The sequence below is a fragment of the Hevea brasiliensis genome, chromosome 4 (assembly GCF_030052815.1).
Source record: "Hevea brasiliensis isolate MT/VB/25A 57/8 chromosome 4, ASM3005281v1, whole genome shotgun sequence".
Lineage (NCBI taxonomy): Eukaryota > Viridiplantae > Streptophyta > Magnoliopsida > Malpighiales > Euphorbiaceae > Hevea > Hevea brasiliensis.
Genome location: NC_079496.1, coordinates 14,926,005 through 14,945,761, shown reverse-complemented (window position 1 = coordinate 14,945,761; position 19,757 = coordinate 14,926,005). Strand labels below are relative to the sequence as shown.

Genomic DNA, 19,757 nt, shown 5'->3' with positions numbered 1-19,757 from the left:
TTTAGACTTGCAACAATTTCTTTTACGTAACATACAGATATTTCTGAATCCTGATATTATGCTAGTTATACAACAGCTAAGCTGCTGCTTACAAAGAAAAAAAGACATTGCCATTGATATAGACATGTAGGAAAAGAAGTTTTGAAGAGGCGAAGGGGCATACTCAAATATGCTTTCTGTTCTTGTTTGTGATTCCAAGCTGCATGCATCTAAAATCCTAAAAAATGGGGGAAAAAAAAGATCAGTTTTTTTGTGAATGAAAACAAAGATACGACCAACCTGACAAAAATACTATGCAAACATCAAACTTCAATTTTCAGTAAGAAGAAGATCAGAGAACAACTGAACATCAAACCTGTGGAGACAGCTGAAAAAGGTGTGGTATTATATGCGAGGGAGTGAGAATGTTGTGCCTGATAGTCTCACACACCTAAGAAGTGTTCTGTTCATGTGTCTCTTTTTCGTTGTTGTTGTTTTCTTTTCTTTTATTTTCTTTTCTTTATGGAATGAATGACATCCAATGTAATTGATTATGCTAAAGACTTATAATGGTTTGGCATTGTCGATTGTCTTGTGGATGGACTTATGTCTTATTTTTTCTTCCTTTTCTCAAGTGAAATCAAAGACGAATGATGCAGTCCACCCTATAAAACTAAGTGCATTTGCTTTCTCATCCTCATTTGCCTTGCTTTTTCCAGAGGTCAATGGCCAAATGCATTAGGGTCCTACCACTAAATCACTTATCATTGTCTCTCTGAAATTATCTATAACCACTGTTACTGGTAAGTGCCCCAAAAAAAATCTTGGTTCTGCTTACGACGCGTATCTTTTTGCACATATAATTTTCCCTTAGTTTGTATATAATTATTTTGTTCAGATATCCACTATCACAAGACAAGTATTTTTATATCACTGCTTAATGTAGCCCTATATAAAAATCTTCATATATATTGAAGTGGTGGAATATTTATCCAGTCTAATTAAGAAACCATCTCAGGCAACATTGTTTTTTCGAATTCCATCAACATTGACCAACGTTGAGCTTACAAGGCTAAGTTCTTACCAATAAAATTTAGAGACCTTCATAATTGTAAATGAATGGTCGATGCATGGTTTTAAAGTAAAACTTGGAACATATATTGGTCAAATATCAAATTGCATTGCTCTACTGATTCTTTTTTATTTCTTTATCTTATTCTTCACCCCATTAGCAGTTTCATATTGTCCTCTTCAAATGATCAGTTTACTTGTTTATTGCTAAAACATTTTGTACATTTTATGCATTGAAGTGCCATTGCCAACTGCCAATCCCTGCAATCCCAGTTTCTTGCAATTTCCTGTATCTGGGAAGAATTCAAATCTTCATCTTTTGGTATCTTGCATCAAACCAACTACAATAATTTGTCAAAAACACGTAAGGTCCTCTGTCCTATGTTACAACCTTCATTACCGGGTGTTTTCTTGTCAAATATCTGCATCTTCGCTATTTATGTATTGACGTCTTCTGAACTTTCCTTTTCGATTTTTAATGATCTATTAATGTGAGAATTTGCTGAACTAAAATCCCAATACCCGAATTATGCAATGTGATCAACTTCATAAACCTGTTCTCTAAGCTTTATGTTGGTTGTCTGCACAGTTTCCTTCTTTAAGCTAGAAAACTAAGCACGCACATTTAACATTAAAAGCTTTCACCAGGTCAACTTGTGTCATCTTGCTGGAAATAGTTCCCCATTTCTACCACGTATTCACTTGCTTCTTATGAGCTTCGGCTAATTGCTCTAATGCTCTACCAAGACATTACATCCATTACAGTAATTAGCATCTATCTTTTTCAGCTTAGCAAATGGATAAATAAATAACAGAACGCAAACAATACTTGACAGTAGCTGGTAGTGGATATGCCTGCAAAATTTTGTTAGATATGGTGGGTTTGAAGGTCTCTATCTATTATGGTTTTCTATACTTATGTGTAACATCATCCATAGAGGTTGAACCTATAAAAGTAAGAACTTAACACATACCACACTTCTGGAGAATTTTCTCTTCACTACCAAACCAAGATTAGGAAAAAGTAAAAAGGAAATTACTTTATTCTTGGCATGCTATTCACAAGCCCTAGTTTGTTACATGTGTATTTTGAAATTATATACATATTATATAAACATATTTATTTTTTTTATTATTTTAAAATTTTGGTATATTGATGCAAACCTAGTGTCTAATAGAATTAAATAGCGAAAGAGATTTATATAACAGACTCTAATTAGTTTGAGATTAAGATTTAATTGTTTTATTATTTTGAAATTATAAAGAATATTAGAAGGATAAATTAAATAAATAACTCCATGAGAGAAGACCAACCTTGAGAAAAACGATAAATATATAGTTATTTTGTGTGAAGATGATATGTGGGTGAGTTAAGAGTGGCCATTAGTAGTAGCAAGAAAATTCTTTCTTGGATCACTCGCAGTGGTGAAAGTATCCCTCTTGGATCCTCTTGCAAAATATAACTCATTGGATTGGTACAAAATAAAACAGCAGAACGCTACAACTATTTTTCTAATTCCCAGTACATGGTCCCTCTTTTGTTTCTACCTGCAGAAATGAGTAGCTTCGTCCTGGTTTACCCTCCTCGATCATTTGTTTCCCAAATTTTCTTACCATAACCCTTATATATTTTTGTTTCTTAAGTAATGAATTGGAGATCGGGACTCAAATTTCACCATGTTACGTAGAATAATAATATGTCTTTAGTCAAAGTAAGTCAGGCTAGATCATAATCTTAAGTTTTAAAAGTAAATTAAGTCAATTTTTAAATAATATAGATCAGCTAATAATTATGACTTAACATGAAAGATAAATAATAACTCACCTTAAAAATTATAAAAAAAGGATTAAAATCAACTTCATTCCAAAATTTAATTCAAGGAAAAAAGGTTTATTCAGATTTATATTTAACTTAAATATTTTATTTCAGATAAATGTACGATAATACAACTCACCCTTTTAAGGATTAAATTTTACTGACAATCAATCAACTTTAAGGACATTTACAATAAAGTTACTAAACTTTGATTTTTTTTTTTTTTGTTATTGATCCAATTGAAATTCAATTACTTTTAAGAAAAACATAATAATTTAGTGACCTTATTGTAAGTACGCTTAAAATTGAGTAATCTAAATTAAATTTACACCCCCCCCTCCCCTCTCATGCCCATGTATTAACATCTGGAACGTTAAGTTTGTAGGGAAACAAATTTATAGGTGACCTAACATTAAAATAGAGTAGATTTGATATCGTGAATAAAAAATAAATTAGGTCTAACTCCACTTTAAAAACTATATAAAACAATATTCTCATTAGCAATATTTCTCATTTTAAAACAATTGTAAATAAAAATAATAATAAGAAAAACACTTAAAACATCTCAAATTTTGTAAAAGTAATTTTTTAAAATAGCTACAAAAATATGAAATGTCAATATAATTGATAATCTCTCAACCTTTATAAAATCGAGCAAACCAAACTCAAAACACGACATACAACTCAACTAAACTTTTATCCCAAAAATTTTAGGTTAGCTATCCACTCTAAATGATTTTGGGTTAAATTCTCATAAATGTGTAATGCTTCTAAGTAATGTTGTACTATACTCCTCCAAGTCAGTTTATGCACACCCCTTCTTTTCTTTCTATCATTTACCCTAATGTGCTCTATTTGTCTAACTGGAGCCTCCGTATGTCTACGCTTCATATGACCAAACCACTTCAATCTCCCTTCTCTCAACTTATCCTCAATTAGTACCACTCCTACCTTTTCTCTAATACTCTCATTACGGACTTTATCTAATTTAGTATGGCCACTCATCCACCTTAACATTCTCATATCCGCAACTCTTATTTTGACACATAAGACTCATTTAGTGCCCAACACTCACTACCATATAACATGACCGGTATTTAGTGCCCAACACTCACTATCATATAATATGACCGGTCGTATAGCTGTACGGTAAAATTTTCCTTTCAATTTTTTGGAAATTTTGTGATCACATAAAATTTCCGTGGCACGTCTCTACTTCAACCATCCGGCTTTAATTCTATAACTAATATCCTCCTCACACCCCCATCTACTTGAAGGACTAAGCCGAGATATTTAAACTCAAAACACGATATATGAAGCGAAAATATTTAAATTTACTTGATTAATTCTAATTAATTATCACCTTTTTTTAAATATGTTCACAAGATTTGAGAGGAAATTAAAGAAGGGAAAAAAAATAAAAGAAAACAGAAGTTGAGAATGTGAAAAACATCTCTCTTCATATTTAAATTTTAAAAAAAAATAAATAAATGGAGTAAATATAGATAAAAATTATTATTAAAAAAAAGATAAAACTTATCTGATTTTAAGTGATGGGTTTAAAATAATTTGATAATGAAAGATTTATCTTATCCTATCATATAAAAAAATATTTGGAAAAATTAAAATTCTAATAAATAAAAGAATAATCTCAATAAATTATAAATTTTGACAATAAAAAACTCAATAAATTATAAATAAACAAATTTCAAACTACAAGATAACTAACAAGTGAAGATATAAACATTTATTTTTATAATAATTTAAAGGACTATATTAATCATAAGAATAAAAATGAAATATTAAAAATACAATATATTTCTATATATGCTCTAAAATAAATATATTTTATTTTTAATTCTTAAAAATTAGCTTAAGTTTTGGTAGATTAGCATGCATAAGATAATTTAAAAAAATATAATTGAAAATAACTTTTTTAATTTGTGTATTGGTCATAAAAAAGTTATGTACAGTAAAAATAATTAAGTATACTCAATGAACGTCCATCTCTCATATCGTGAAGAAGATTAATTTTTTTCGGAAAGAAAATTTTTTTTATATTTTAATATATTTAATAGTTAGCCAACGCACAGGGCAAGGGTGAGAAGCCACACGTGGGGGCAAGTATGACCGGGAACCTACTGTCAGTGCCATAGAGTGTGTCTTTCCAAAACAACAAAGGTAATTGGTAATTTAAGATAGATAATTTAAATAAATTAAAATTTAATAATTATAATTTTATATGACATATATATATTATTAACTTTTTATATAAATAAGTTAAAAAAAAACTTTTTATATAAACTTATTTATACAAATTAAACTACATAAAATTACTGAGATATTTTATAATTTTCTTCATAAAAGGACACATTTTGTAAATAGCAGGTCAGTGTTTGGTCCATGTCTGCCGAATCATGGCCAGGTCACCTACGAAGGTCCTGGAAAAAAAAATAATAAAAAAAAGCAACCTACGAAGGTCCTTCTCCGGTAACCGAATCATTACTCTTTGCCAGGCTTTGTCCACAGAGTGACTGCTCCTCGTGACTATTTTTCCATGCCTGGGGTGGCAAAAACGAAAATTAGTGAACTTTTTCCTGCCCTTTTTGGTAATAATTCGCTGTAATTTCCGGTGGGTCATGGGGTGGGATCCTTTGGGATATATATATATATATTAGAATAGTAGCTGTGGTTACTGTAAAAGGGTTTGAATGATTTAACTGTTTTAACTAATAGGTGATGAAAACTAATATATTATAAATGTTTAATAAATTATATACATAATTTATATATTATATTATTTATTTTATTATTAAATAATATATATAATTTTTAATTAATTATATACTATGTTAAAGATAATTATATTTATAGTCTTTTATATTTATAAATTATTAAAAAAATAATATTATCTAAATAAAAAAAGAACTGCTATAAAAATAAAGTTATGTAAATTACAATTAATTAATCTTATATAAATTATTTATTAGTTATCAATTATATTTTTCAAGATTTAATAATATATTTAGATATTTATTAATTATCAATTATATTTAAAAGATGAATTAAATATAAAGAGCGAACACATAATTAAATATAAAAGGAGCTAAATTTTAATTAGGATATTAATGGTTCTTGATTCCTACTCACACTCAATATATTTTTTTGTTATTTCACCCTGTCTTTAATATTATGCAATGTAGGGGCAAAGAGACTCGTCTGGAATTAATAAAATCCGTTTCGATAATTATATATTTTTTTTATTAATAAATTAATTTATTTTTATGTATTTAAATACTTAAATATTAAAATTTTAATATATATTATTAAAATTATATTTAAAACTTATATTTATAACCTATTAATTCTTTTTAATATATAAATTTAAGAACTAATTTAAATAAGGTCCATAATACACCCAATTTGAAAACAACTAATTTAGGAAAAATATTTAAGCAATATAAATTTAATAATATTCATATAACTAGATCACTGGTCAAACCTTTTAAAAGTTATTATCCAGAATCACTATGCACATACTTTAAATCAAGAAGATTTTTAATATTAGATTGATTATATTTTATTAATTAAGAATCTATTATATATTATGAAAAAATACTATTAATTAATCACATACAAATTAGGCATATAAATACTTTATTTTTAAAATATTCTAAATACATATTCACACTTTATAATATTTAATTATTATTATCTTTTTCACTAATAAAATATTTTTTTAGCATAAAAATATGTCAATTCCATAAATTTATTATTATTATTATTATTTTACAGTTAATGTGTTATAATTATAATATATCCATATTATTTAAAAAAAAAATTTGGAGGGTGGGGAAGGCTAGTACTCACTCATCTACATGCCTCCATTTTAGAATATTAATCCACCCTTTGTCTTTGGTCCCCCTGCCAGGCACCCACAAAAATAATTGTCAATTTTTTTTTATTTTCTAAGAATTTTTTTTGAGATAAAATTATGAGTTTAAAGTAATAGATTTATTTAAAAGCAATATTTTTTGTGAGAAAAAATTTGAAGATTTAAAATCTACAAAACTCTCATTTTTAATCCATTTAATTAATAAATTTGAGAAATTTTAATACCTTACATTTTAGATTATCTTTTTATCTTGCCGTTAGAGGTAATTCAAATCTATGCCAGATGACACAAATTAGATAAATATTTTATTATTATTTCTCAATTTTATATTTTAAAATTTTTTTAATTTTAATTATATATATATATATGATAAAGATAGGACAAATTTTATTAGTGAAATTTACATCTATTGATTAACATTTTAATAAACAGTTATGTTACCATTAATGAGAGATCGTCACAAACCAATATGAATTGAACCTCTCTCACCATCGACCCATATGCGCAGAAACAAATCCATTGAGCTCTAGCCCTCCTCCTCTTCACTGGATGCTCACCGACCCCATTAACCCCATCACAAAAAGGAGATGCAGTTTGTGCCTTTGAATATATTCTCAAGCATGCAAAGAGAAGGTTCTTTTGGGTTCAATTTTTCAAGTTCTTCTGGCTTCAATTTTAAGCCAAACCTTAAACCTTTTGTCCATTTCACCACTGTGAAGTTCTGTGGCACTATCAGGACCTACCCTTCCCAAACATTTCCGTCAAAGCGCCGATGGGGTTCGTCTAGGTTCACGTTGTCGTTTTCATTAACCACCTGAACTTGCGCCTCAAATTACACAGTGGGCGTTCAAGTGCTAGTGGAGTAACCTCATTACATTCTGCAATCACCAACACGTCTCTCAAATAAATCATATATATTATTTGCCATTAACATGTGTCGTTAATTACTGTCATACATTGCGGAGAACCACATGGGAAGAAGTGCTGAGGTGCAAAAGGTCTCCATCAGGCCATTGTAACATCTTCCTCATCTTGGGATTTATCTCCTTTCTCGCTCTAATTTTTCATCTCTGTTGTTGGGTTCTTGGTGGTCTAATTAGCTCAAGGTTGGAATAGTAACCTCGACCTTGAGTTAACGGCGTTTTAAGCCTTTTGGATTTCATGGGGCTGTTGGTCTTCGACGAGAGAAAGAAGAAAGAATTCTATTTGCTGCCCCTTAGTTTTGGAAATAATCTTGAAAATACCACTGGGCTAGCAAGAGCATTTTATGTATTAATAATTAATAATTATATTGACCATTTAAGTTATCCAATATTTGGTGAAATTTATCCAAAAAAAAAAAAAATTCACAGAATCATACCAAATGGAGGCATGGGTCAAATGATCTTTTTACTCATTGATTCAGTTGCATAAGCAGAACTGGTAAATGAGGGAACATCAAAGTCCTCGCCTTTTTTACTGCATATGCAACCGTTACGTTAGTCTCGTACTCATGCTATATTTTTGTTTGACTAAAATGGCCTTTAGCTGATTTTTTCTGCAAAATTATAAATATGAAAATTCATTTTTATTTATTTAAATTATAGATAGAGATTGATTGGCATAGGCATGTTTGAATTAATTTGGCAGGGACCCAATTTCTTAAAAAAATTATTGAAACTTTGCTTGTGATAATGGGAAAGCAATTTTTTGGAAAAACTTACGTTTATTTTTTCTATTTTTCTTTTTTAAAAATTATCATATCTTAAATCTTACTTTTTATAATTTTGATTACGTATATATTCTTTTGATTTAAGGTAAAGGATAGTGATTAATTTATTTTAAAGGATTTATTTATCTAATTTAGCCATTTCTAGCTAAGCTAATCCTAAAGTAAATCACTAATTTAATAACCAAAAATTTTGTTTATATCCTAACAGAAATTTAGCTTCAATTTTAAAAATTTTATATTTAATATCCTAACAGCAGTACTAAACAAAACCTAAATGATATTATGATTAGTTGATTACAAACAAAAACAATAAAGGCCTAAAATTAAAAATCTATTTTGGCCCCAGCCACCAACAACCAATGTCAATTTAGTAATTCCATATGTTCCCAACCTTCTCTTTTTAAATGGTCTTTCCACTTTTCTCATCTCTTAAACCCCAAATATTTTCTCTCTCTTTCTCTCTAAACAAAGTCAGCCATGCCTCTCTTCAACACCAAAATCACACTCTTTTTTAGCACTCTAAGTTTCTTCATCATATTTCTCTTTCCACCACTATCTCTCACCTCTTCCATCCATGACCTCCTTATCTCAAAAGGGTTACCTGCTGGTCTCCTTCCAAAGGAAGTGAAGTCCTACACTCTCTCTGAAAATGGTTACCTGGAGGTGTTTCTTGATGGGCCTTGCTTGACTAAGTTTGAGAACAGGGTCTTATTTGATAGAGTAGTGAGAGCTAATCTTACCTACCGGAGTCTCACCGGAGTTGTTGGTTTGTCCCAAGAAGAACTCTTCCTTTGGTTGCCTGTTAAAGATATCATTGTTGATGACCCAAGATCAGGTCTTATATTGTTCGACATTGGCGTTGCTCATAAACAACTTTCTTTATCTCTCTTTGAAGTACCACCTGACTGCAAGCCTCAAGGTACATGGGTTTTTCTTGCTTTAATTTCAAATCACATTACCTTAATATTTTTCTTGATTAATTAATTATTTTAGGATCTTTGCCTTAGTGGGTCACACATAGATTTCTGTTATAAGTGCAGGAAATGAAAGAGCTTTAGATTTTTAGCTCTTAATAGCCTGACAAATTCCAGTAAAATTTCAATGGCAGTTTAGTGTTTCAGAAACTGATTACAGTGTCTGCTTCCTCTTTCTTGTTCAGTGCTTTGTTTTCTTTTGTCTATTTCCTCAGAAAATTCCTTAATCCCTAAACTAACAAGAAAAACTAAAAATGAATGTTCGTATTGTGTTATGATTTGATGTAAAAGAAAAATTTATAATTTGTGGGTAATCATGTGATTGTGCAGGAGAGTTGAAGATGAATGGGATGAGGAAAGAGAAAGGGCTTGAGGCATGGAGATAGATGCTTCCCTGTTTGGGCTTTGTCTTTTCTTTTATCTCTCGTATAGTGTTATGTAGTATATAATGTTATGTGTTGGTGGAAATGAACTAATTATGGGGCCTAGTTTTTCTAATCATAGTTGTTATTATTATTATTATTATTATTTATATTAATTAATTTGTAGGTTTTATTAGATGAGAAAAGGGTTTGTTAGGAATTGTAAAGAATGTTAAATTCTGGAATCTTTCTGTCATAATCAAATTAGAATTTCTAATATTCTAACTTTTGTTCATTACCTTATGTCTTTTTTTTTTTTGTTAGACCAAAGCAAATCAATGGATTAATAACTTGCTTCAAATATATCATAATGTAAAATAATAATAATTTTTATTAATAATTGACTCTGTCTATATATGCTAGTTTAGTTTTCTAAGATTTTTTTTTGTTTGATTTGATTATTATTTATAGTGTTTCACTGTTAACAATTTCTATTTTATTTAGTTATATTCAATTAATTGAATATACCTATTAATCAAAAAATGGGGCCAATGATTTTTTCAATCCAATCTAATTTTATTTTAATTAATAAAACATTAAAAATTAATTAGTAAAAAATTTTTTATTTTTCAAAATTTTCAATTTTATCCATATTATTAAAATTATTAATTAAATCATAAACTTTTTAATCTTACCAATTATGTCTCACTATCTCACTAACAGTGATAATATGTAAGATATTAGGTAAGAATGCAATTTCAATAATATGCAGGGCTTGTCATATTAGTATATTAAAATAATATTTTTACCCATAAATACTTATTTTTAATTTTTTAATTATCATAGTCTTTTTAATTTTTTAATTATCATAGTCTTATATTTTTATTTTGTCTATCAATATTAAAAAATTAATTAAATATAATTTATCAAATATATATTAATATAAGGTACTTATAGAATATTTCTGTTAGTAATATAGTAATTTTTTTAATAGTATAGTAGAATTAATTTAATTTTATGATTTAATTAATAATTTTTATAATATGTGAAAGAATTATAAAAATTAAAAAAATAGTGTTTTTTTAACCATTGCTTAAAATCTCTTTTTTAGATGCTTTATTAATTTTATTATTATTATTGAATTGTTTAATATAATCTTCGATGATCAGTGAAATTTACTTTTATTTAACGCGGGAATTGTGGGCCGTCTGTGGTACTGGTTGGTGGGGTCAGTAGTCTTTGTTGTTGTTGTTGTGTTGTTAGGTGGGCCCACACAGTCTTCTCCTTTATGTGGTTGCCCTTTGTTTTCTTTCCTCTCCCTCTTTGCCTTAGCACTTTAATGGTTTAATCTTTTATTATGCAATAGTCTATGGAATTATAATAATTTTGGCATTTTTTTTTTATTTCTCTCCCATGTAAATGGGTTATTTTTATTTTTATTTTTATTTTATTTTCAAAAATATTTAAATTTAATTTGTAAATAATTAAATTTAAATTAAATATTTTAAATCTCTACGATTAAAACTCGATAAACTATTTTAAATAGTATATTTCATTAATTCGATTGAAAATTCAATTACATTTTATAATATTGTGTTAATAATAATAATTTTTAATTCAATGATTTTGAAATGATCTCCAGAATTGTAATATCTCAAGTTTAAATAATAATAAAAAGAAGAAGAAAAAAAAAAGACAAAAAGAGGAAAATGGTATCGGCTCCACTTAAAAGTCCATGACCTTTCCAAGTTTACAATAATTTGTTTAGTAAAAAATTAAAAAATTAAAAATTATTTTATATCAATATAAATATTAATAAAATAAAAAATTATTATAATTTCTATGAATATTTAAACAATATTAAAAAAGACTCAAGTGTCATAAAAAAAATAAATACCTGTTATTAGCCACGAAAAGCGGTAAGAATCATCCCTTGATAAAATGATGGGATCTTGGCAAGCATGGCTACTGTCCGCTTTTGGGCCAGTTTCCCCGGCTTTAGATTGCAAACCCAACAACCTCTCTCATGACTCCCCTGCTATCGCGTGCGGAATTCAGTCCCCTTCCCTTGTCGTGGCCGTTGCTCTTCTATCACTGCTCTTGTCTTTTTCCGCTACCGTCACCGTTGCAGCACTTTAAGATTGATTTCATTAAAATAACAGTCATTGTCTTCATCCATTTGGGCTTTACATTAGGGTTGAAACATCCATTTTATACTTTTTCAACTTTTAGAATTTGGCTTCATTTTTCAATTGTCAATTTATCATTAAAGTACTACAAATTCTACAATAATAGTTGCAATAATAATATTATTAAAATAAAAAATTGGGATCGCCACTTGGAAAGTCTTATATAATTAGAGATGGGATCTGATCACTTAAAAAGAAAATACCAGTCCCACCAAAGTAGCACTTGAGAAGCATCTCTATGTCTTGTTTCTCCCTTTTTATCTTTGGAACTGTGCATTCAATATGAACACTTGTGCATGAATTTGACCAAACAATTCTAAGACTGATAATACATAAGCTTAAAAAAAATTAAACCATTGGACACATTAGATCTGCATTGACCTGCTTATGACTACCATTAATTCTTTACTGTCCACACTTTCATATGTCAAATTCACGTACGAATTTTCGTGCTAATAGCACACTGTTTTCTTAGCCCAAGGAATTTTTGAAATTTTCAGATAGCCAGTTTATGTTTGTGAGCAAACCCAAGAAAATAATTTTAACTTCGAAGTATGTGCAAATTAGATGCATTGTAATATTGCATCCATGTGCAGACGCAAAAATGGAAATCAATGACTCGCCACAACCATTAATAACGATACTTGGTAGAGTAATCTTTTGGAGCAATGACTAAACCACGGCCCTTCCTTGCCCCACGGTAAACAGTTTCAACTATGTCAATGAACTCTTGCTTATCCTTCAGAGCCCAATTAATCTTGTTGTTGTTTCCAGTTCCAAGATCAATCATAATGTGCTTGTTCCTGAAGAAGAACATGACCGTGGATGGATCATACAACTCATACATAGTGTTAAAATCAGGAACCACTGTAATGTCCACTAGATAAATGACAGCAAAGTTCTTTATCCGCTCAGCAACTGATGCTAGGACTTCATCCATCTGAAGTAAGAATTGAAACAATTAGCGAGTAAAACTTCATAAATTCAATTTGCAAAATTTCTAATCAAGAAGACAACTTAACAGAATTGTAGTTAATCAAATGACAAGAAGCATAGACAAGAATACTTCAGTATCATATCTAGAAAAAAGGAGGCATAATCTTTAAAAATCAAGTCTCTTAAACTTCAGTTCCAGTACCACCAAAACTCTTGAGCTTCTCAAGAGATAATTCAGAACCTGTACACCACCCTTAAAGTTTTTTTACACTGCACTCAAAAACACCTGAAACCATTCTGAAAATTGAAAGGGTAATTAAATCTCACAAATACCAGAAAGAGGAAATTACTACAAAAGCATTAGCAAAGCTCAAAACCTGAGAAATCAACAAGCTAATTTGCTTAAGAGAACTTCTGTAGGAATCTTGTTTAAAGGGTTATTTAAATGTAGACATGGACTTCAGTGTATTCTCCGCTTTAGCCTCATGTATAGTATGACAAAAGTGAGAGAAATTAAATTGCATGAGAAGGTAGAGAATGGTAGCTATTGTTCAAGAAAAACAAACAATAATTATTTGAAGAAAATGAAGGCAAGAGTTTTTAGGAAATCAGATTTTCAGCACATACAAAACAATCCCAAATTATATGCATAAGAGCTAACAATTAAGAAAAATAAATAACTAAACAAAAGATCTAGAATCCAACGTGGGAAAGAAAACAAAATTCCAATAGAATAAATTTCACGCCTCACTTTCCTTCAAATTCGCCTAAAGCGCCTAAATTTAAGAGTAAGCACGCAATTATGATAATGATCAGGCATTTGCTAAACTATGAATGTTCAAATATGAAATTATATTGATTTCCAAACATCATTTAGATTTCGAGTTCAAACCCCATTATGAGGCTAAATTGGCTCTAAAGATGGAAATAATTATTATAAGCACAGCCTGGCACTGATTCAATCCTATGAAACTGCATATGATGCAAAAGTAGTCCTAACACTAGATAAACTCTCCATTAAGCAATTCAAAAGGAAAGTAAAGACAAGCTGACATTTTGGCCTTTGTAGTGACTGTAATGGAACTTACAAGTAATCGTTCTCAAGATGCAGAATGAAAACACACACAAAACCATTAGTTTACCAAGCAATATCAGAGGATATATTACAGGCAATTTTTACAATAGTTCAGTTAATTTTTCCAAGATATAATCTTGGCTCAACATCTAATTTTCTGGTTTGAACTTTGAACTCGATTCAACCGAATTTACCTCGAAGCTAATTTCGATTTAAAGGCCACTAGTAGATATTTTCCGATTATTGGGTACCCTTTATGGATTATAACACACATATACCTTTCTGTTTCCCCAATATTAGCATCCTTTGACGTTTCTGCAAACCCGATAAAGATAAAAAGATGCGAAATTCATTTAAAATATAACAAATCAAAAGCATAGAGGTCCTAAAAATCTGTTCCTCATCCATAAATACCTTCAGAAACGGGCGCAGCACTACAGCCCTACGAGTTTGATTCCTAATAAAAACCATGCCATAGAGCCAACGGAAAGAGATTAGAAACCAAAATGCCACACTCAACAATTACGTACATAAATTCTTTCAATTCGCAGATTGAAGCCAAAACCTATTCAAGAAATGAAGGGGAAAAAAAGCATACCTGCATGCATGTATCGTCCCAGTCATGGCCAAATCGGATGATCACAACCCGCTCTTCTTCGGCAAGAATAGCCTGATCGACGGCCCACCCTGAGTGCAAGTGCGGCAACAGGTACGACATCGTGATCTCTTCTCGTCTCCTCCGCGTTCCCTAGCGTTTCTCAGCGGCATTATAGATTGGAATTTAGAAGAAGACGCGGCGAAGGCTCTAGAAGAAGCCTGACCCTCCCGCTTTAGTTCAGACAATTATGCGATGCCACGTGTGCTTCCAAATTGAAAACAAAATAAAAAGTTTGGGTAGAACAGTAAATTTGCATCTGCACAAAGAATAATTTAAGATAAATTTCAATAGTTTTCTTTTATATTTAATTTAAATAATTAAAAATAAATTTTAAAATAAATTTAAATATTTAAAATATTAATTGAATTTAAATTTAAGGTGAGATATTCTCGCCGACAAACTATTTTACCTTTTTTTTAATTATGAAGGTTGTATGGGTTATAAGACTTGAGAGTACAGTTGAAAATATAAGATTTTCTATTTTACGAGACTAATTTAAAAATAAATTAAAATTTAAATAAAATAATTATTTAATAAATAAAATTGAAAATTAATTAATATAGCTATTATCAAAATATAAGAATCGAAATCAATGGACCTCAAAATAATTAAAAGAAAAGGCATTCTTATCAGCCTATAAATTCTCCATTTCTCTGTGTTTGCCAAGTTTGCGGTCCATTCAAATTCAATCAATAATAAAACTGCTTCGCCAAAATAATATCAATTTTAATTACTTTTTGCTCCATCGACCACCGTAACCGTCGCTATGGGAGGAGGAGCTGTCATTAGAGCCGCCTCTAAGGTCGCGGGTATCGGCGTCGTCAATAGTGGCCTCCGAGGTGTTTCTGCTGTCCCGTCCAGTGTCGCTGAACAGTCGGTGCGTAACGCCTCACGTCCGGTGTCGGCGATCCTCTCTTCGTCGCAGACTGGGACTTCAGATGGCATGGAAATCGCTGGAGTTCAGCGTTCGGCTTGGGAGCTGCACGATTGGGAATTTGCTGGCGGTGAGGAGGAGCAGTTGCTCGAATCTAGCGACCCGGTGCCAAGAGTCGTGTTCGGGCCGGCACCGAGCCTGCAGGAGGCGAAATCGGCCACTAGTGAATTGAAGGATGCTCTGGAGAAGTATACACTTCAAATACTTGAACTTTTTATTCAAATGCCCCCTCTTCTCTTTTTTTTTTCCCCTTCTTCTTGAAGCTCTGATATTTATATTCGCGAATTGCTTGAATTTAACCATGGCGTTAAGTTTTGTTTGTGGTGATTTTGTTTGGATATAATGGAACCTTACATTTTCATTCTTAATCAATTGAAAGTTCATATGCTTTTTGTGAAGTCTTGAACACATTCCTTGTATATTCATATTTTCTCTCAAGAACATTTTTCAAATTTATGCTATAATTGTGAGTTTTCTTATGTGCTGTTTCTTCCTAATAAAGCTGTGAATGTTCCTGTTTGTTAAGTCATTGCGTAGATGGATGATATGGTATAGGTTGATAGTTGTTTTCATCATCAGAAAAAAGTGTATTGAGATATGTGAACCATCAAGTTCTCTCTCTCTCTCTCTCTCTCTCTCTCTCTCTCCTCTTGTTTCCCTTCACCTCCTACTCCTCCCTCTATTTTTTTCCTTCCCGGCTCCCAGTATCAAAGGAATTGATTATTGTTTGGAATAAAATGTGTTATAATTACTTGTTCTGTGGTCCAGTTTTTGTCATCATTTTGCTTTCATTTAAATGGTTTACATACTTATGCATGCTTGTGCGGAATGCAAATGGACCAGAATTTGATAGATTGATCACTTCGTAAAATGTGTCATCACGACATGGTAAATGTAGAAATACCATGCCACTTTTCAGATATTCTGCATCAAGCTGAGTTAAAAAGCTTCCATCTTAGTTTTCATTATGATATTTTAGTGTTTTTTTTTTTTTGTCAAACACCGTGGCCACCTGAAATTTCCTGACACATGTTAACAAAAGCCATTGTCTTTTACCATCTATTTGAGAAGCTTCCAAACTCATACCTATGCCTGCATCTGTCATCTCATCTTTTCATTTGTACAGAAGTGGTAGTACTTGGCTGTAATGATTATGCCATCCTAAGCCATACATATTTGGAGTAGAAGTTGCGTTGTCTAGAGGACCCTTGGAGTTACACTACTTTCATATTTGGAGAATACATCTACCTGGATTTTTTTTCCATTTCATTTACAACCATATTAATGTGCCATCTACAGATTATTGCCAAAAAGTTATACAGTAAAACTATTCATTGAATATTTCCTTCGGTCAGTTTGTGTAGGGAGCATGAATTCAAGTTGTGCTGTTCTTTTGTTAAAAAGTGTCCGTACTTCAGCTGTGTTGTGGACATGGAAGATTTGGTAGATAACATTGACTATGTGCATTCTATTATTTTGATTTTTATATTGTTTTTTATTGTGAAATTTTTTGACTTGGAGAGTGCTAAAAATTATTGGATTGTTAAACTTGGGATTGACTCTACCAAAATGGGTTAAGTCAATTGGGTTTGGCTTTCCCTTACTTATATTCTCTTTTAATTCTTTCTAACTAACTATAATGGGACTCGAACACTCTCCCTCAAGTGCAACTGACTATATATAAGTTTCTAGATGCAATTGTCACTTGTATTACATGTGATGGCTCATATAGAGTCTTGCCTCTTCTTTTGTAGCTTGGCTCTACAGGTTTCGGTCTAGTTTTTTTTTTATTTTTTACTAACCCATGGATCCACTTGAGTATGGCTCATTGCGATATTGTCCATCATACTTTTTTGAGTAGTGAATTGTGGCCTGCTTTGATATCTCTTTAAAAAAAAAGTTGCGTCTAACTCAACCTCAAAAGTTAGCTCAAGGAGGGATTAGTGCTCAAAACTTTATGAGGGTACAATACCCATTTCATAAACTGATGTGGAATATTAACACATCCCTTTACGCTCAAGATTGAACACTTGGAGTGTAAAACACTTATGGGAAACTTAACATCAATTGGAAAATGGGCTGGGCCTAACTTATTTCCAAATGTTAGCTCAAGGGGAAAGGAGTTCTCAACCTTCTTTTTTTTTTTTTTTTTAATGGTACTAGAGTCCCGATTGAGTTGTGGGTTTCAACTGTTCATAAGATTGCATAATTGAGACCACATTAGGTTAAATACAAATTAATTATCAAACGACAACCATATGGTTGCAATTGAGGGAGGCATGTTGGGAAATGACTTGAGCTAATGTCCCACAATGAAAATATACGAAATGAAAGAACAAAATATAAGTGATTGGATTGCAACGACATTGACTTGATTAGTTATTTTAATGTGTAAAAAAATTTAATCACTTATATGAGCTCATATTAAAATGAATTAAATTATAATATGCCTAAAATTTTCTCAAAATTTATCTTTATTTTGGCTATGCGAATTTATATTTTGTTTTTTCTTGACTTTGGTGCTGTTCTGAACATGATATTTACAGAGTGTATACATCATCTTCTCCTTGCACGGGATCTGGTGGTTCATTTGGAGGTGGTCAGCTGTCAGGCCTAACTTTGCGTGCAAACTCAGACTATTTGGAGAACAAAAGCTGCATCACTTGTGAGCCGAGAGCAACTTCTGCACCAAAAAATGCGATAAAGGCATTTGCATTGCTTAATGAAAGTCCTGAAGCACAGGTGCTGACTTATGCGGATATTTTTTTTACTGATTTTCTTCTGTTAAAATATGTATATTTATTTATCATGAGTTTATTATAATTACTAATGTTTGTGTCTTGCTTGAAAAGAGTCAAATCTCATTGATGTGTTTTTCTGTGTTGAGAATTTTTTCCAGTTTACCTGATACTTTGATATATAGGTGTGATATTGACTTTTTATACTTTCTGATTTTTGCTCTCCTATCCCAGGTTGTAACATCCTTGATATTGGGTTATTGGCAGTTGAAATTACCCATCATTTCATCATTTGTTGTTGATGTTTGATTAGTTTTGTTACTGGAAAGCATGTAGCTTTCAATTCATTTCACAAAAATCCAATCTTTTATGGGATTGGAGATAGATTCTTGTTCCAATCAGATCACATAGAGGATGTTTGAGCCTCCTGGTTTATATTCTTGAGGGATTTGAGGCATCTTTAAAAGTAAAACCTGCACATGATATTATGGGATGCTGAATTTTTGAATTATTTTATGTTCTACATTAAATACCCTAAAGCGATAAATCCGTTTATGGGGATAGTACTGATCTTTGTTTTTACCTAGTCTATTGTTGCTTCCATTGCTGCGGATCCAAGCGTTTGGGATGCTGTAATGAACAATGAGGCTCTTCAGGAATTCCTCCAGTCACAGAAGACCAGTAAGAATAGCTCCAAGTTCCCTTTCAAACTCAATATGGTTAATTGTTTTTGCATGTTTTGCTGTCTCTGATTTACCCAATATCTATCTGAATCCAACAGAATCTGGTACAGATGACGAGTCACAGGGTTTGGGCTTTCCAAGGGAGTTTGCTGAATTATCTGATGATGCAAGTGAAGCTGGAAAGTTTGAGAACGGGCCCAAGGATATATTTGAGAACATCAAACACACTGTGTTTGAGATGGTGAACAATGTCTCTTCTTTTGTTCAGCACATTTTTGGCTTTTCCTCAGATAACGTTTCTACAGCAGCAGAGGGAAATTCTCGATCATTGTTTTTTGATAAGACCCTGGGAGCATCTTTCATGGCATTGACAGTGATGGTTATCATGGTGGTGGTGTTGAAGAGAGGTTGACTTCCATTTAGGAAGCTGAAATGTAAATTTGTCGAGTATACAGATGCTATTTAAATTTTCTGTTTGGATACCGTAAATGGATGATAATATTTATGCTGAAAAATTTCTAGTTTTACAATAATAGCTTGTCTTCTTAATTAAAGCGGAAGATAGACTTGCGTACAGTTAAAAGTGGGTATCGATTAGTTATGGTATTTGTTTGAGTAATCCCATTTGAGTGTGCCACCGTATTTGCTGTCCGAGGAGCATGCTTAAATGACAGCCCTGAAATCCTGAACCACAGCTTGTATGTCATCAATGAATAAAGCATGAAACGGGTTCTGA

The 19,757-nt window shown here is 31.1% G+C and overlaps 3 protein-coding genes across 8 annotated transcripts; 2 read left to right on the top strand and 1 right to left on the bottom strand.

Annotated features, from left to right (window-relative positions):
- The first annotated feature begins 8,874 nt into the window (after window positions 1-8,874).
- LOC110644479 (uncharacterized) lies at window positions 8,875-10,053 on the top strand. 2 transcript variants are annotated; one of them, XM_021797265.2, is made up of 2 exons: window positions 8,875-9,391; window positions 9,513-9,735. In XM_021797265.2, the coding sequence occupies exons 1-2, from the start codon at window positions 8,950-8,952 to the stop codon at window positions 9,536-9,538; spliced, it is 468 nt and encodes a 155-aa protein (XP_021652957.2). In that variant the 5' UTR covers window positions 8,875-8,949; the 3' UTR covers window positions 9,539-9,735. The 2 variants fall into 2 exon arrangements, with proteins under 2 accessions (XP_021652957.2, XP_021652955.2); XM_021797263.2 differs by lacking the exon at window positions 9,513-9,735 and adding an exon at window positions 9,777-10,053 and having other exon boundaries at window positions 8,878-9,391.
- Window positions 10,054-12,552: 2,499 nt separating this feature from the next.
- LOC110644482 (thioredoxin-like protein YLS8) lies at window positions 12,553-14,861 on the bottom strand. 5 transcript variants are annotated; one of them, XM_021797275.2, is made up of 4 exons: window positions 14,607-14,710; window positions 14,423-14,465; window positions 13,122-13,230; window positions 12,553-12,937 (listed from the first exon to the last, which is right to left on the bottom strand). In XM_021797275.2, the coding sequence occupies exon 4, from the start codon at window positions 12,935-12,937 to the stop codon at window positions 12,629-12,631; it is 309 nt and encodes a 102-aa protein (XP_021652967.1). In that variant the 5' UTR covers window positions 13,122-13,230; window positions 14,423-14,465; window positions 14,607-14,710; the 3' UTR covers window positions 12,553-12,628. The 5 variants fall into 5 exon arrangements, with proteins under 5 accessions (XP_021652967.1, XP_021652961.2, XP_058001384.1 ...); XM_021797269.2 differs by lacking the exon at window positions 13,122-13,230 and having other exon boundaries at window positions 14,607-14,799; XM_058145401.1 differs by lacking the exon at window positions 14,423-14,465 and having other exon boundaries at window positions 14,607-14,756.
- A 411-nt stretch (window positions 14,862-15,272) lies between these two features.
- Window positions 15,273-19,554, top strand: LOC110644477 (uncharacterized). The gene is made up of 4 exons (XM_021797260.2): window positions 15,273-15,788; window positions 18,147-18,342; window positions 18,926-19,019; window positions 19,120-19,554. The coding sequence occupies exons 1-4, from the start codon at window positions 15,433-15,435 to the stop codon at window positions 19,431-19,433; spliced, it is 960 nt and encodes a 319-aa protein (XP_021652952.2). The 5' UTR covers window positions 15,273-15,432; the 3' UTR covers window positions 19,434-19,554.
- Window positions 19,555-19,757: the final 203 nt, after the last annotated feature.